Source organism: Cucumis sativus, chromosome 7, assembly GCF_000004075.3.
Source record: "Cucumis sativus cultivar 9930 chromosome 7, Cucumber_9930_V3, whole genome shotgun sequence".
In the NCBI taxonomy this organism is placed as follows: Eukaryota; Viridiplantae; Streptophyta; class Magnoliopsida; order Cucurbitales; family Cucurbitaceae; genus Cucumis; species Cucumis sativus.
In genome coordinates, this window is record NC_026661.2 from 17,332,979 (window position 1) to 17,351,600 (window position 18,622).

At 35.0% G+C, this 18,622-nt stretch overlaps 1 protein-coding gene across 3 annotated transcripts; it reads left to right on the forward strand.

Moving 5' to 3' along the window:
- Positions 1-510: 510 nt before the first annotated feature.
- On the forward strand, positions 511-12,728 carry LOC101207269 (pentatricopeptide repeat-containing protein At1g03100, mitochondrial). 3 transcript variants are annotated; one of them, XM_031889035.1, is made up of 3 exons: positions 511-933; positions 1,188-4,041; positions 12,193-12,728. In XM_031889035.1, the coding sequence occupies exon 2, from the start codon at positions 1,269-1,271 to the stop codon at positions 3,657-3,659; it is 2,391 nt and encodes a 796-aa protein (XP_031744895.1). In that variant the 5' UTR covers positions 511-933; positions 1,188-1,268; the 3' UTR covers positions 3,660-4,041; positions 12,193-12,728. The 3 variants fall into 3 exon arrangements, with proteins under 3 accessions (XP_031744895.1, XP_004146992.1, XP_031744896.1); XM_004146944.3 differs by having other exon boundaries at positions 511-825; XM_031889036.1 differs by lacking the exon at positions 12,193-12,728 and adding an exon at positions 12,065-12,192 and having other exon boundaries at positions 511-825.
- Positions 12,729-18,622: the final 5,894 nt, after the last annotated feature.

The window sequence follows — 18,622 nt, forward strand, 5'->3', positions numbered from 1 at the left end:
GCAAATGTTTTATTATTGTCTTAGATTATTATATATTTAAGAAAAATACGTAATATTAATATCTCAGTTAGATTTGGTCGGTTCCTTCAAACGTCGATCAATTTTTAATTGACTTTGTACAAACCAATATTTTGTGAAAAGCACCCTCCGACCTTTGGTTCAATCAGTTTCGATTGTTCAATTTTTCGACTAACTCTTAGTCATTCCTAAAAACAAATTGATTTAGCAAAAGAAAAAACATAGTGACTTGAGTAACCAAATTAAGCTCGTATTAGAGTGATGCGTGTGTATAAAAGGTATAGACTTGACATTTTTAAAAATAGTAAAATAAATTAAAATATTTATGAACTATAATAAAATTTTAGATTCTATCAAAGGATAGAAATCGACGAACTAATTGGAGCGTATGTATGTTTATTATTATTGATAATATCTAAAATGGTGGTATATTGCATCAAATCTACTATTTCGCCAAAATCATATATTTGGAGTAAAAATGGAATGACCTCAAATTTGGAGGGAGAAAAGGAGAGAGAGAGAGAGAGTAATTTCTTGTAAAACAAAAATTCCCCCAAAATGACACAAGGGTTGTTTGTCTTCTTCTTCTTCGAGGCTTCACCAGAAAGGTTGAATCGGCAGCACGTCAAAGGCCCAATTTTTTCTTCTGTAATTATGGTTTCGGCCCACCCTCAATTTTCTTCCATGGTGACCGCTTCTCTTTGAACCTTCCGTCACTCTTGAGCTCCACAACATAATGGTGTTTGGTTAAATGCTTCTTCTTCTTCTTTCTCTACAAAGGTTGATTCTCTGTGGACTTACCAAAAGGTGCTTTTGCAATTGCTCCTTTATTTTATTTTCTTTGCCTTCTCTCTTCTGGGTTTTCATCTGTTTGGTTTTTGGAGACCGTTTGCTGTATTGTCTACTTGATTGATGGTTAGTGAAAAAATGAACCCTACAAACTTTAAGAGTTTAAACAAATTAAACAGGGATTTGACATTGAAGGAAAGTGGGTAGAAAGCGTATTTTGACAATACCATAATTTTTAATAAAATAAGAATTAAAAGTACGTAATTTGTATTAGCAACATAGCATTCTCATTTGCAAATTGTAATAAAACGGTCTCTTCTTCTACTGTACTGTCACTGTCAAGGGTCGATCACTGAATAACTTAGCTCTTGCATGCGCAGTTGGGAAGATTTGTTGCCAGTTTCTGTGAACATATCCGTTACAAAGTATAAAGACTTTTTGGTGCATTTGAACTTTGGATCATGCGTTTTCTCCGTGGTTGTAACTGTAAGATGCTACATTTGATCATGAAGTCAAGTTTCAGGCCTGCTGTGTATTCACCTTCTGCTTTGTATTGCTTAGTTCATGGTGCTAATCACAGCATCTTTGGGGTCTGTAAATGCACGCTTAATTCCAACTGTCAGTCTTTCAGAGCATTTGTTTCCTCAACATCAAGCTCAAATGTAGAACCCATTGTGCTGGGACTCAAAAATAAATGCATCATTGACATCAAGTTATTATCTACACTGTCTGAAAGGATTTTGGTTCAGGCTCGGGATCCTGCAAAACTAAGTATGGATATACAAACTGCCATTGAAGAGCAAAGATTGAATGATACGTGGAAGTTGTACCAACAGCATATGCAGATGGAAGGATTTCCTAGAAAATCTGTTGTTAATAAACTGCTAACATGTTTTGCGGAAACTCTGGAAATTCAGTGGCTTGAGAAGGCCTATGATTTGGTGGAACAGGCATTTGCAGAAGGGAAGCAGAACTTGCTAGAGAAGGACCCTCTAATCTATTTGTCTTATAGTCTTGCAAAATTGGGACTACCAATTCCCGCATCAACGATTCTAAGAAATTTGATAAAAATGGAACACTTACTCCCTGTAGCTGCTTGGTCTGCAATTTTGGCTCACATGTCACAAACTGGTCCTGGGGCTTTTCTTGCTGCTGAATTGATTCTTGAAATAGGCTACTTGTTTCAAGATGGCAGGGTGGATCCACGTAAAAAATGTAATGCCCCTTTGATTGCTATGAAGCCTAATTCTACTGCTTTTAACATTGCTTTGTCGGGTTGTGTCTTGTTTGGGACAACTAGAAAGGCAGAAGAACTCCTTGATATGATGCCTCGAATTGGTGTCAAAGTAGATACCAACTTATTGATGGTAATGGTTCATATATACGAAAGAAATGGGCGGAGAGAAGAATTAAAGAAGTTACAGAGACACATAGATGAAGCCCATAACCTAAGTGATGTTCAATTTCGGCAGTTTTATAGTTGCTTACTAACATGTCACCTGAAATTTGGAGATCTTGAATCTGCATCTAATATGGTCTTGGGCATGCTGAGGAAAGCAAAAATAGCAAAAAATTCAGTGGCTACAGCTACCTTGGCATGTAATACTGCAGAAAATCACATAAAACCATCATCTGGAAAAGATTCTGAGAAAAACTTTATTTGCCAAAATGATGGATTGAAAGATAAGATATCAAATGGTAAGTCCATTTTCTTTGACGATTTTGTTCTGGATAAAAATTTTCTGAAACTTGATATTGAAGCCAAGGAAATTCTTCGAACCTTGCTTACGAAACTGCAATTGCAAGTTGAATTGGTTACAACTGAACGTGGTATTCTCCAGCCAACTGAAGCTATTCTTGTAAAACTAGTTAGGGCTTTTCTGGAAGCTGGCAAGACCAAAGATTTAGCTCAGTTTCTTATCAAGGCAGAAAGGGAAGAGTCACCAGTATCTAACGATGATTCAGTGCTGGTTCATGTCATTAATGCATGCATTTCACTTGGGTGGTTAGATCAAGCGCACGACCTTCTTGATGAGATGCACCTGGCTGGTGTTAGGACTGGTTCTTCAGTATATGGTTCTCTGTTAAAAGCGTATTGTAAAGCCAATCGAACTAGAGAGGTTGCATCTCTCTTGCGAGATGCTCGGAAGGCAGGAATACAGCTTGATTCAAGCTGTTATGATGCATTGATCAATTCTAGAGTGCTCCAGAATGACAACAAGGGGGCACTCAAATTTTTTCAAGAGATGAAAGAAGCTAAGATACCGAGATCTGGACATCAAGAATTTAGAAGATTGGTTGAGAAGAGTGCAGAGAATGATGAAGCTGGATTGATGGCAAAACTCTTACAAGAGATAAAAGATGGGCAAAGAGTGGATTATGGACTTCATGATTGGAACAACGTTATACATTTCTTCTGTAAGAAGAGACTGATGCAAGATGCTGAGAAGGCCCTGAAGAAAATGAGAAGCCTTGGACATTGTCCGAATGCTCAGACCTTCCACTCTATGGTAACTGGATATGCTGCCATCGGTGGGAAATATGTGGAAGTAACAGAACTGTGGGGGGAAATGAAAAGTATTGCATCAGCTTCATTCTTGAAGTTTGATCAAGAACTTCTTGATTCTGTGCTGTATACATTTGTGAGGGGTGGGTTTTTTGCTCGAGCAAATGAAGTTGTGGAGGTGATGGAGAAAGATAAAATGTTCATTGACAAGTACAAATATAGGACCTTGTTCTTGAAGTACCATAGAACACTTTACAAGGGCAAGGCTCCCAAGTTCCAAACAGAAGCCCAACTAAGGAAGAGAGAAACAACCTTGGCTTTTAAGAAGTGGGTTGGTTTGGATTGATTTTCTTAAAATATCCAGGTCTTCTTTCAAATGCCCTCACATCATCTGGACCCTCGAGCTTTTGAGTCCAATAAGGATGTAGTCAACAATCTCTTTTTGATGACATTCAACTCTACAACATTATTGGATTGATATTCTCAGCTATCTTGATTTACCCATCAGCTATCATGATTTTCCCATCTCCAAGAAGCTCAATCCATTAATGAAAAAGTTCTGAAGACATCAGATATGGAGGTGGTAGGGCAAGATTGAACTTGGCAGGAATTCTGATTTTGTTGCTTCTGGAGACCAAGCAGGCACTGCAAGGAACTTTCTCAATGAATGGTACTTTCGGAAGAAAAAAGATTGTTTAAAAAGCAATCGCTTTCTTGTATTGATGAAGGTTTGTGTTTCTAGTTCTTCCCATTTTGTCCATCATTGATTAATCTCTGTGACCAACCTGAACCTGCTAATTGTGGTGAATGAGCTTAGAGTGTCTAAGGAAAAAATTGATCAGTTCTATTATGAAGTCAAAATTTTAATTCAAGTTCAATTTGAGGTTGGTAGAACTAACTAGGCTTCTGATGTAACACTAGCACTCAAGAATACTGAAAATTTCTTTATCTTTTATTATTTCTGTAAAGTAAAACTAACTTAACAACCTAATAACCAACTAACGGTTGGTTGAAAATCAAGAACTTAAGCAAAGATTAAACTAACTAATTTATAGCTAACAGTTAGTTATAACTTACTACATCAACTCCACCTAATCAACATAAACAAACTTGACCTTGAGTTTGATTAGGAAAGTTGAAACTGATCTGGGTGTGGTAGGGATAGATGTTAGCAACGTTGAAGGTGGAACTAATCTTCATGGTTGGAGGGAGATCTATCTGGTTGGCATTCTGTCCCAACTTGGCTAAAATAGGAAAAGGGCCAAGTTAGTTTTGAATCTCGTCTAGAAGGCAGGCGTTGCTTCTTTAGATGGATCATTTTTTTTGAAAAGGAGACAAGCTTCTTTATTATTAATAAACTCAATGTACAAGAGAGCTATACAATGAGAATAATTGAGAAGCCAAAAAATGGGGGAGAGAGAGAGAAATAGGATCAGTAGGTGCACCCGGACATCTCAACTAGGTCGACACCCCCATAGTACCCTCATCATATCCAAAATACAAAAAAAAAGACCAAAGTATAAGAACAATACTAAGGTCATGAAAAGACCAAAGTAACAACCAAAATAACAACAAAAGCTACCTACGGTAGACAAAAGCAAGACTGAAAAGTAAAAACATAACGGCAAAAATACATATAAAACCCATCCAAACTACAAAAGCACTAATTTTGACCTGGCAATCGGGGGAAAATACATTGAATCTCATCAGATGAAGGCGGTCTAATTGAGGCAGATGTCTTGAATGGAGTAATCTTTGAATTCTCCATTTTGAAGAACACCAAGCTGCTGTGTTTCTTTTAGAAATCTCTACGATGTCAACCCAATCCCTTTTTTTATCATGGAAGATGCATTGGTTACATTCAAAGCAAATCTCAGCTAGAAGCGCTTTTATCAAATTAACCCAAATTAGAAAAGGTTTTTTTTTTATAAATAAGGCCCCTTCAGTAATTGGCGCACATTGGCGCTAAACGAACCATCAAAGACCCAAACTGATTTGAGCATAGAAAATATGCTAAACCAACAATTAGATGAGAAGGGACAAAAAAATGAATAAGTGAATTAATAGCTCACTGTTTTCCAAGCAAAGGGGGCACACTGTAGGCAGCAAACACGTATTGGGAAGCTTCCTTTGCATAGTCTCGGAACAGTTTAGAGAACCCACTGCCATAATCCAAACCAAGAAATTTATTCTCCTTGGACTCCAAAGTGTTTTAAAGTAATCCTTTTCCAAAGGTGAAGAGGGAGAAAGGTGCTTTGAAAGGGACTTAACTGAAAAATGGCCTGAGGATTCTAATGACCAAACTCTCCTATCATCCAAATCCGTTAGATCTTTATGAGATATGAGTGTTAAAAGATATTGGAAATCTTGAATTTCTTCATCTTTTAGCAATCTTATTTCCCAGTGGGCAGCAACTGAATCATTGGGCTGCTGAGCTAATCTGAAAATATTTGGAAACTGAAATTTAAGAGGGAGATCACCTATCCATGAATCTGTCCAGAAAGCTACTCTCCTTCCGTTCCCTGTTTTGAAAGTTGCCAACTCAACCACCTTTTCCCATTCATGATTTGTTTAGAGTTTGCCAATCAAATTTTTTACAGCCATGTATACTTTTAATTACTTGACGCCACAATGCAGAGTCTTCTTTCAAAAACCTCCAACCCCATTTAGCAAGGAGGGCCTTGTTTTTATTTTTTAAACCGCCCAAACCAAGCGCCCCCCCCCCCCCCCCCCCCCCCCCCCCAAAAAAAAAAAAAAGATTTTTAAAATAATTTCGGAAGTGGTTGGCCTACTGTGTACATACGCTTTAAGTTTGTAGGAAGCATTGGAAGCTTCTAAGTGTTAGCAAACTTCTTCATGAATTCTTTTGATTCGGTTGGCCATGAGAGTTGCTTCAGCACTAAGATCAACGGGAACAAGCAAGTGTGCAAGGTCAAGAGTAAGGTGGGGTACTTGAGTGTAGACAATTTCAAAAGGGGATTTGCCTGTGGATCAGTTGGTCATGTTATTGAAGGTAAATTCTGCTTGAGCGAGGTTGAGATCCCATTGGTGGGGTTTGTTACCACATAGGCAGCAAAGGAGGTTGCCAAGTGTTCGGTTGGTCTCTTCTGTTTGGCCGTCCGTTTGGGGATGGCTAGTAGAGTTAAATAGTAGGGTTGTGCTGAATTGTTTCCATAGGGAGTGCCAAAAATAACTCATAAATTTGACATCCCGATCCGAGACAATACTCTTAGGTATGCCATGTAATTGAACAATTTCCCTAGAGAAAAGATTAGCAGCATTCAAAGCATCATTGGTCTTTTTACAAGCTAAAAAGGGCGCCATTTTGCTAAATCGGTCAACAACTATCGAAATAGAATCATAACCACATTGGGTTCTAGGTAAGCCAAGAACAAGTCCAGAGAAAGGTCATCCTATCCCAGATATTAGTGGAGATAGGGAGTGGACAATAAAGGCCTTGGTTTGAACTAGATCCTTTAGAGTTTTGGCATATGAAACATCTTTTAACAAAATTAGCAATATCTTTCTTTAGCTGTGGCCAAAGGAATTTTTGAGTGAGTAGGGTGAAAGTTTTGTCTCTTCAAAAGTGGCCAGACAAACCACTACCATGAGCTTCCTTCAGGAGGGATTATTGAAGGGAAGTGTGTGGATGCATAAGGAGTTATTTTTGAAAAGGTAACCATAAAAAATATGAAAATCATTAGCCGGGAGATGGTTGGTACATTTAGACCAAATATCTTTGAATTCAATATCAGTTGGATATAAATCTTTAATATGAGAAGAAGCAATTATTTCACCTTTAAGTAGTGTTAGAAGAGTACCTTTTCGGCTTAGAGCATCTGCCACTTTATTACAATACCTGGGGTGTGTTTGATGACGAAATCAAAACGTTGTAGGAATTGAAGCCATTGAGCATGCATACGACTAATGAACTTTTGAGATTGGAGAAACATTAGAGAAAAGTGATTAGTAAGTATAAATTCTTCGCTAAGGAGATAGTGTTCCCATTGTTTTAAAGCACGAACTAGGGAATACAATCCTTGTTCGTAACTGTACAATTTCTGCCTAGATGGACTTAGTTTTTCACTGAAGTATTCAATAGGATGTTTATCTTGGCTGAAGACAGCCCCAATACCAATTCCTGAGACATCTACAGTGGCTTTGAAGGGTTGTTGGAAATCTAGAAATCCTAAAATAGGGGTAGAACTTAAAACTGTTTTTTGATTGGTTAAAACTTGTGGTTTGAGCATCTCCCCAAGAAAAGGTTGTTTAGATTTTAGACAAGATGTTAGAGGGGCAGCAATGGTGCTAAAATCATTAATAAATTGTCTATAAAAGGAAGCTAAACCTAAGAAACTTTGGATTTCCTTTAGAGATTTAGGTTGTGGCCAGTCAACTATGGCTTTTATTTTGTGATGATCTAAACTAATGCCTTTAGAGCTTATAATGAAACCTAGGAAGTATAATTGGTGTTGGAAAAAGGAGCATTTTCTTTATGTTGATATACAACGTGTTTTCCTGTAAAGTGGTAAATATAGTAATCAAATGTTCAACATGAGATTCATGGTTTTGACTATAGACAAGAATATCGTTGTAGTAAACAACAAATTTATTAAGAAAAGGTAATAATATTTTATTCATGAGGCGCATGAAGGTACTAGGGGCGTTGGATAAACCAAATGGCATGACTAACCATTCGAAAAGCCCTATTCGTTTCGAAGGTTGTTTTCCATTCGTCCTCGGACCGGATTCAAATTTGGTGATAGCCACCTCTAAGATCTATTTTGGAAAATATTGAGGCTCTCCCTAATTGGTCTAGAAGGTCCGATAGTCTAGGAATTGGGAAGTGGTATTTAATGGTAATTTTATTAATGGGTCGACTGTCCACACAAAGTTTCCAAGAACCATCTTTTTCGGGTGCAAGTAAAGCTAAAATTGCCCAGGATTCGGACCAGGATCTCTGATATTCCCCTGCAACCTGCAACATCATTCTTACTGTCTTAAAGGCTTATTAGTATGAAAGTCATCCCCACAAACCAACACGAAGTCCTTTCAGCATGTTTTGTCCTCACTTACATGCATCCTAGGAAAATCCCTAAAAGGTCACCCAACATAGAATTGCTCGAAGCTAAGTACGCTTAACTTTGGAGTTCCTATGATTGAGCCACCGAAAAGGAAGGTGCACCTTGTTGTATTAACTTTTTAATTCTTTTAAGTCTTTCTTAACATCCTCAGGATCTCTCTCATTCAGATGTGATACCGGTTCATTCATATCTCCCTCCTAATCTTGGGGATTACATGCCCACCAACTTCCGCTTGGTTCGTCCCCGAACCACATCTTACTAGGCTCGCTTTGATACCATCTGTAACGCCCCAAGACCAGGATTCTGACCATGATTTGGAATTCGGATCCCCCGACTCTCCTTTAGGGTGATTCCTTCAGGTTCACCGAGAGCCCAGATATGTCCCTATGGGATCACTGGATAGCGTGCATTCGGGATTACACCAGTTATGTGGTACTTTCTTATAGGACTCTAACGAGAAGTTAGCAGATACCTAGTGGGTCCCTTGCTGAGTATAAATTTATACTCATTATTTTCTATGTTTAATTTTTCAGGCAAAGGTAGAGGTAAAATCAAGCTGGCGAATGACAAGAAGTGACTTAGTTCGCCATAGGGAACAATTTAAGTTTTCTTCCGCATTTTTTTTGTTTCAGTACATAAGTTTCAGCATTTTATTTTCGCAACTCATCCATTTTATTTTCGTAACTCATGAGTACTTTTAAATATTTTCTTTTATTTTGAATAGGGCCCGAACTAGTATTTTATCTAATATTTTATTTATTATTTTCTTTTCATACGTTACTTATATTTTATGAACAAATAATTGAAGTGTTTTTTTTAAAACTTAGTATTTTCTTTTATTTTAAACAGAAAAGTTTTATTTGTTTTACTGGTAATAACTTTAGCTCAGTATAAAGAGTAGGGTCGTTACATTTGTCTAAAAGGTTTTGGATTTCATTGTGGAGAGCTTTGCGTTCATTGGGGCTCATTCCATAGTGGGGTAGGTTTGGTAAAGTACTACCTGGGATAAGGTCAATTTGATGTTGGATGTTTCGAAGTGGAGGTAAGGCAGTAGGTTCATCTAAAAGGGAACTTGAGGGTGTAGATCTTGATTGAGATGTGAGGGGGAAAATTTTTCTTTGGTAACAAAGGTTACAGTGTAACTTTTGCGGAGTAATGGAAGAACCGAGGGGAAGAAGAACTTTTTTGCCCATCCAAGCAAATTCATAAGTATTGTTGTGGCCATTATGCATAACATTGTTGTCATATTGCCAAGGGCGGCTGAGAAGTAAGTGATAAACATCCATTTCTAGCATATCACAAACAAGCTGAACCTGATAGAGGTTACCAATGGAGAGAGAGTGCAAATTTGTTTAACAGTAGTCTCTCCTTTCTTTGTTATCCAATTGACTTTATAAGGGTTGGGGTGTGGGTCGGCTATGAGTTTGAGGGCATTTACCAATTTCTTGGAAACAATATTTTCTGTGCTGCCACATGACAAACTTTCCCATTGATTGTGCACCGAGTGTGGAAAAGGGAATGTTTTTGAGAATGATTTTCAGTTTTTGGAGTGATAAGGACACGTTGAAGCACACAAGAAAGCTGGTCACCACCATCTGGTTCCAAAAATTCAGGTTCATCTTGATAAGTGTTGTCTTCAGATTCGTCCTCAATGTTGGTTTCTTGAAGAGCAGTGGTTTTGCTTTAAGGGCATTCGTTGGAAAGGTGTCCTTGCTGTCCACAATGGTAGCATTTGCCAATTGTAGTCCTTTGATACCGGTTAGTAGTTCTCTTGATTGGGGCTGTATCATGGGTTTTAAGAATGATAGATTTTTTGGTACCATGGACTGTCTTTGATTGATGAAGGTTAGGGGTAGTTTGATGGGCATGCAAGGGGGTATCTCTAAGATTCTTTCGAAAAGGTTGTGTTTGGCGATTCCAAGGCTGTCTTCTTTGATAGGTTTTGACATTTTTTTGTGGCAGCAGCTTCTTCTATTGTAGTTGCTTAGGAGATTCCATCAAAAAGGTAGGCTACAGGGTGTAACTTGACCACTTCTTTAATCTCATCTCGTAAGGCCTAGCACAAATCTTGAAACTAGTTGTTGTTCGGATTTTGGTAGGTTGTTTTGGGCCCCTAAATGATGGAATTCTTCTGTATAATCGAAGATGGAACGATCCCCTTGTTTACAAAGTTGGTATTGATTATAGAACCGTTGTTGATAATTGATCGGAAGGAACCGTTTCTTCATTAATTTCAGAAGTTTTGGCTAAAATCGTATGGGAGTCTTGTCATAGTATTGACGATTGATCTCTAATTGGTCCCACCAAACTGAAACACTTCTCTGAAATTTGAAGGCCACTAACTTGACCTTCTTATCATCTGAAATATTGGCATATTAAAAAAAAAAATCTATCTTTGAAGCCCAATCCAGGAATTCTTCATTATCCATCCAGTCATCAAAGTTGGGTAAGTTAATCTTCATTTTATATTCAGTGATTTCATGACGAGGATTGTGTCTTCTTGGATTAAACCCCTACGACCTTGGGTAGGATGGTAATAGTTGTCACCCTCACTTGAAGAGTCGGACTCCAGGCATTGAAACCCCTCCCGGGTGGTGATCTTGAGGTTGGAATCTTGCTTGATATAAGTTTCTTGGATTGTGTTATTTTTCATTTGGAATTCTTGATAAGGATCTTCTACATTCATGTGTTTTCCTAAGTTTATATTCAGTGATTTCAATGCCTGGAGTCCGACTCTTCATTTTATATTCAGTGATTTCATGACGAGGATTGTGTCTTCTTGGATTAAACCCCTACGACCTTGGGTAGGATGGTAATAGTTGTCACCCTCACTTGAAGAGTCGGACTCCAGGCATTGAAACCCCTCCCGGGTGGTGATCTTGAGGTTGGAATCTTGCTTGATATAAGTTTCTTGGATTGTGTTATTTTTCATTTGGAATTCTTGATAAGGATCTTCTACATTCATGTGTTTTCCTAAGTTTCTTGCGAGGGTTCTGCCTTCATTTAGAGGAAAATTGATGTTAGTAGCCATGTCATCGCCTGAATCTGCCTGTCTTGGATTTGTTTTCTTTTAATGGGAGCTATTTTGGCAGGTTCTTTGTGGGTTTTAGAAGTTATGGTTAGGTTCTGTAAAATCTCTCCTACCATTGAATGGATTTCTCCTAATTCTCCTTGAATTTGACCTACAGATTTTCTACACTGGTCAGTCTAATTTCCATAGCTTTTGATGAAGAGGAAGCTACTGCATCCATGAAAAAAATTGATCTGAGAAAGAATATGCGCCGGATTGTCGCTCTGATACCAATGTAAAACTAGCACTAAATAATGTTGAAAATTTCTTTTATCTTTTATTATTTCTGTAAAGAAGGTCTTAGAGACCTATTTATACATGAGGGAAGTTGGTTATAACAAACCAACAGAAAGTTAAATCAACTTAACAACCTAATAACTAACTAAAGGTTGGTTGGAAATCAAGAGCTTAAGCAAAGATTTAACTAACTAATTGATAACTAACTATTAGTTATAACTTCCTACATCAGCTTCCATGTTTTGATTTTGTTTTCTAAACAAGAGATTGCTTACGTTTTATGGTGGAGTTAAATACATGTACTTCTCTTTCCCTTTTACGTTTTGTGATTGTGATTCTAATTAGAGTTAATTTCATCAGAAGTTGCTTTTTATCATATTACTGTCCATGAGTTTCTGCATGTGGTGATCATATATCGGTGTGGCTTTTGTTACCAAGTTTCTTCTTGATGTAAAAGTGGTAAACTGTACCTTGGTGGCAAAATGCAGTATTTGAACTTTGGAGGAACACTTTTGTGCTCCACGATAAGAAGATAGCAAGATAGTCGATCAAGAAGTGGATACTCCTCCATTCAGCTTTGTTAATGTAGTCTATCCAATCTATGAGCGTTGTTCAATTTATTCCACTTCCTGAATGGTCCTGGGGTTTCTCCACGGTGATTAACAAGGTACTGGTTAGTAGTTTCTCGGTCATTTACTGCAAACTGTAAAGTGTGCCAGCTACTTAGCCTGAGACTAGGATCGGCATTTGAGACTGTCTTGCAGTGATCGGACTAATTATCTGCTTTTAGATTCTTATGTTGCACAAGATTGTTTTAGAATCGTCAAATTGCCATGTGGCCTTGTGGGATTAATTTGTTAAAAGTGTGATGTGATCAAATAAATTGTAATAGTTAGGATTATTGTCTACATGAATATGATTATTCCAAAAACAGTGGAAACGTTTTTTTTTTTATAAAATAACATTTGTAATAGTTCAGATTATTGTCCACATTGATATGAGTATTCCCAAAATTGTGATGCCATATTTTTAGCAAGCTTGATTTTTTGTATGACCTTATATTCTGCCGTTTTTCTCTTGTTGAAAGTTGGACTATAAAAAAAAAATTGAGTGATGGAAGACAATTAAAGCCACCACGTTTTTCTTGGTATTAGTTGGACAATCTCTGATGGTCATGATACATCTTTTGAAATTTTACTTAGTTTGATGTCCTGAATAATAGAGATTTTTTCTTGAACCTTTTAGGTTCTCTTAGGGTTCTCTCTAGAAGACTATGTTATCTAGGATCGTGGTTTGATGCTCTTTGGTGCGAAACTTTTGTCCTTTGATCATTGATCCTTTTAGGGCTTTCAGCCTCTATACTTCATTTTCCTCATGGGAAGCTTCATTGTGATTCTTCCATGATGGTTGGGAGACTTTATCTTCCTTTTATAATTTTGTCCATCAATTGTAAGACTTGTTATCATTTGGAAAAGCTTCTCATTTGTAAGAAACCTCTAAATTGTAAGACTTCTAGTTACTATCATTTGGAAAAGCTTCTCACCTCCCCCACATGGTCACCTAGTGCGAATCCTAGACCTATACAAATCTTGCGGTATTCTTCTTAACCCGTACAACTCTTCCCTTGAAACTGTTTCAAAGAGTTAAACTGTGGAAAACACTTTATTAGTGGCCTTGTCCAACTTTAGGTCTCTATTTTTACTTGGATGTAGGAGTGAATCCAACTTAGGTCTCTTTGTTTGATGATGTGGTTCTAGGAGTGAATCTTGCCTGGACACTCACCTTAATAGAGCCAATCTTGCTCAACCTTTCACATATAGAGTCAATTGACTTGAGCTAAGTCACTCTATTACACATACAAGTTTCAACTCTTTTGTCATTACATTCCCTAATTCATTTTGTAGCCCTGATTGGAGGATTGGGGTTTCTTTAGAGAATTGTTTTATGGAGTTCCTTACCTTTGATGATTGGTTCCATCAAACACAATTTGGAACCAGGTAGGAACAATTCTCAAGTTTTCACGAATGGCCCAATTTTTCTTAGCTTTAAGTTAACATTAGGTGGACCTTCCCTGTAGAAACTGCCAAGTGACCACCTTTCAAGAAAGTGTTTGAGCAGTTATAACGACAACTGAGAAACTGGAGGACACGTTCAAAAGAGAATAACGGATAACGGAGCAAGGGAAATTAGACATGACTACCAAAGATTAATGTTATCCCACCACTAGATCCATGCAGTAGTAACAAATGGCCATGAGTTAGCTTTTTGAAAACAAAGTCATGGTCCCTGTGAGCTTGATCAGATGACCTAACCCATGGTTCTCGACTACGAGTCATTGTCATTGAAAAATAAAAAAAAAGGCATAACGTCTCAAAAGTGATCTTTTTAGATATTGGTTGTGTAGAGGCCTAACGATATATATTGAAATTCTTTTTTACAATGTGAATATCTACTCCTTTTATTTCCACTTTGGTTTTGCTTTTTAAGATGATGCTTACATGCCAAGTAGTAAATGTAAAGATTCTACTTCAGTGGTGCCAATTTTTCTGGATAGACAGACACTATTCTCCTTTTATTCAGGTAGTGTCTAGGATGAGCTATCGAGGTGAGAATGGTGGTATTGTGATACCTTGCGCTGTCTAATGCTAATGTCCAGTTGAAAATGGTTTTGAGTTTAAGTTGGTTGAATGGGCTCTCAAAGCTTCCCTGAAATGAACAGATTATGACCTGGGAGATTTCCATTGCCGAGTAACTTAGGTGAAGAGACTTTTCCCACAGTTTGATGTGATGTAAAATAAGGGCCCAAGTTAAGGTATCAAGCTTGCACTTGAATATGATCAACCTTAAAAAGCACTAGTTTCTATGAAATGAAAATTGAAAACCATTCATATACAACTAAAATTGACGTACTAATAAAATATATTAACTTGAAGACTTATTGGCAGTAGGGAAGTAGAAGTAGAATTCTTTAGTCTCAGTCAGATTCATTCCTTTCTCGAAAATCTAAAAAACACTTTCAGAGGTGAAGAAAAAAGAGAAAAACAACAAAAGGGAGTGTGACATACAGCTTTGGAATCTTAAGGTTGCCTTGTCCTGGACACCAAACTCCATCCCAAGAAATGAGAAGAAAAGAAAAGAAAAGAAAAAGAAAAAGAAAAAGATAAAACATTTGTAAATGAAATGACGAGTGGATCGGACTGAATCACTGAACCAAATCAAGGACTTACCTCGTTAGGCTCTCTTTTACTCCATGCTTAAGCTGGCAAACAAAGACATACAAACAAATCTCTTTGATTTTTTTGCAGTGTTTGCGGTGAGAGTGAGGTCATTTACCCACACAACCAATTACCTTTTCTTTTTCTTTTATTATTTCTCTTTTTAGTACTTATTACCAAAATATTAACTTTTCTTTTAATAATGTTTTTTTAAAAATATTGTCAAAATTGGTGATAAAAATAGGACAGTAAAGTTGTAGTTATATATATATATAAATTCTTAAATCTCAACCTCCCAATAATAACATTCCTTAATTATTAAATTAACATATTTGATTATTTCTTCTTAAGAATCTTGGTTATGAACTTTTTTTTAAAAAATTCTTTAAATTTTTTCTTATTAAACTATAGATATAAAATAAACAATGTTGAATAGATACACGTACTAACCAAATCACTGTTGTGCATTCATGTGAATAGTTTTTTTCTTTGTAGAAAACTTGTTATAGTTTTTCTGATTAATTAATGGGAATTAATTTAATCATTTAACTAGCATAAATTAAAGTGAATTAATTTAAATGGTATTTAAAAAAAATAACGAAATAAATTAAAATATTTACAAGTTATAGCGAAATTTTGGATTCTATAAGTGATCGTATTCTATCAATATAGCATATCAATGATAGAATTTGCTATAAATTGTAAATATTTTGTAAAATCCACCATTGACCTAATGCTGAATGAATACATATGTTGACTTCACTATCATCAACTCATGAATTAACCTTTTGAAAAATCAACATCTAATTACCTATTCCTACAAAATAATGTTTAATTAAAAGATATTGTTAAATATATTTTTTTTTATTAAATTAACAAAATTCAAAATTAGGATATTTAATTGGAGAATTGTCAAAAGTAGAAAATTTGACAAAATATTTATAACATATAACAAAATTTTTAAAATTTCTCCATAATAGATACTGATATCCTTCTATCAGTGGCATTAATAGAAATATATATCAGTTTTTTATCTTATCATTGATAAAATTCAAAATTTTGCAGAGCTTGTAAATATTTTAATTTATTTTGCTATTTTTTAAAATGCTCATATTTAATATATATATATATATATAGATAGATAAAGGGAAAAAAAAGAATATAGAAGTTTGTTAATAACGAAATAATTAAAATTAAACCAAAAGGTTGAATTTAATAAGAAAAATTGAAAATGTGAGATTGAAATATGTAAAATTTAAAAATAAAAAGAATAAAAAAAGGGGTATTTTTAAAAGTAGTAGATTTTACAAAATATTTACAACTTATAACAACTTCTATTACTAATAGTCATTGATATGATATAGTGATATAAGACTAACGGTGATAGAATCCAAAATTTTGATATAACTTATAAATATTTTAATTTATTCTTTTATTTTAAAAAAATGTCACATGAAGAAATGTGTTGATAAGAAAATAATCCAATTCACAAATAAAATTTTAGGATTGAAATATTTGCCGTGATTTTATATATATAAAGAAAAAAAAAAAGAATAAAAAGTGTGAATGGGACCTCTCATGGAAGTCGTGGACACATTCCACGTCTTTGGTGAACAACTCAGCGAAGTCGTGGACACCTATTTTTGTGAATATTTTCCCTCATCTTATTTTTTACAATATTTTTTAAAATAACATTATTAAAATAAGTTTACAGAATATTGTTGGTTTTAAACTACTTAGGAAGACTCGCACTCTTTCTTTCAGAAACAAAAAATTCTTAAGAGGTCGAGTTCTGAACACCCGCCCTAATTATTTGAACAAAATAAATAAATAAAGTCGAACGTTGAATGCTCGACCTACCTCTTACATTTTCAAAGTTTGACCACAAATGCAAATAGTATGCATGCTATGTCGGACGTCGTGGTGCCATTTCAGTAGGGGGTAGGGTGAGGCTCAACTCGCCGTTTTCCCTTCAAAACCCCTTAAATCCCTTCCATTTATCACCTCTCGAGATCCCTTTGAAAATCCTTCTCCTCATATTGCTCTCGATACCTCCCCGAAAATCACTTCCCTTCCTTCTCTTCTATAATTCGAAAATTAGCTTCTACCACTATTTCAAGCTTTCATTCCTTCGTTGAAAACCCTTCCACTCTCGTCTTGAAATATTTGTGGGTATATTTTCGACAAACTAAATCCTTTTGTAAATATATATATATAACAATATATATTCTCACATATCGTTTTTCTTCTTGCGGTTCTGTTTCCTTTTAGATTAATAACAAAAGGAAAAAAAATCACTTTGAAGTATAGAATTACGTTGTTATTCAATTTGTAAGTTTTTTTCTTCAACTTACTAAATCAAATCATATTAGGATTTGGTTCTAGAAGTTCTATTTTGTTGTTTATCAAATTACTATAATTTTTAGTATATGACATTAATACGTTCTTTATATTTATTTAGTAGATTTGTGTTAATATTATGATATCATTCATGAGCTATTATTTTTTATAGTTGAGTGTTTTGATATGTGTATTATGTTATAGTTTGATATGTGTATTTATTTAAAAGTTTTGTGCTAGTATTTGATAGATGTACAAAAAGTTAATAATTAAAAAAAAATAAGTATTATTTTCTTTTAGAAAAAAAAAGTTAATAGGTTCGTGTTAGATTTACATGGTCTCGAAGAGAGTGATATTTTCCATAATTAATTAGAAAAAAATGGTTTAATATAACTATTACTTTAATTACTTTCAAATTTTAGTTACTTCAATCTAAGAAGTATTTATTTTTTATTCTCAATTTAATTTATATTTTTTTTTGTAAAAAATTAGTCTAGTGTCTTTTAATATTTAATTATGTATATTTGTTTGTCATTTTCTAGACAAACATGTAACATTTATATTGTTTATAAATGAGCATATGATTGGAGTTGATTATAACCAACTTTGATGTGAAGTTAGTATAAATGTGGTTCGAACAATTCACTGAAATAGTGGGGTTATCACTTGGTTTACATATAAATTCAAACTAGATAGAGATAATATATAGACGTCTTAATTTAAAATTATCAGAATAAGGTTTATGTCATAACTATTCTAAATGAACAAGCAGTGAACACTATGTTTACTATTGCACTGTCGTTTCCGAACATAGTGCATTTGTATGTGACTGTTAGTAGAGTATATTTAGGTATAAACTTAAATGCATAACCATGAGCATTTGAAAAATATGTTAATGTTGATCCATAATCCATTGTACCGCACCAATATGTAAGAATGAAGAAATGGTGGCTAACATAATGAATATAGAGATTTTAGAACACAGACTCATGATGAATTTGAAAAGATGGACTTTGATGGTTGCGAGCATGAATTTGTACTTGGAATTTTTCCATTGTAAATGTTCAAAATATATAGTGTACTTTTCATTGTTACACAGAAAAAAAGAAAAAAACATTCTACAATTTTAGTATAAAATTGTAAATTATTTATAATTGGTTAAAATGGACTTTTGCTTACTTTTTTTTCTTATGCCCTTAATGTTTAATTAATAAAAAAAATTATTTTTATACCGATAAAGACATTAAAATTCATGACCAATCGATCCCTATAATTTAGAGACTAATCCATCATCTTTATACATTCATAGACACATGCACGGTAGTGGAGAAAATAACGAATATTTGTACTATAAAGCGCCTAC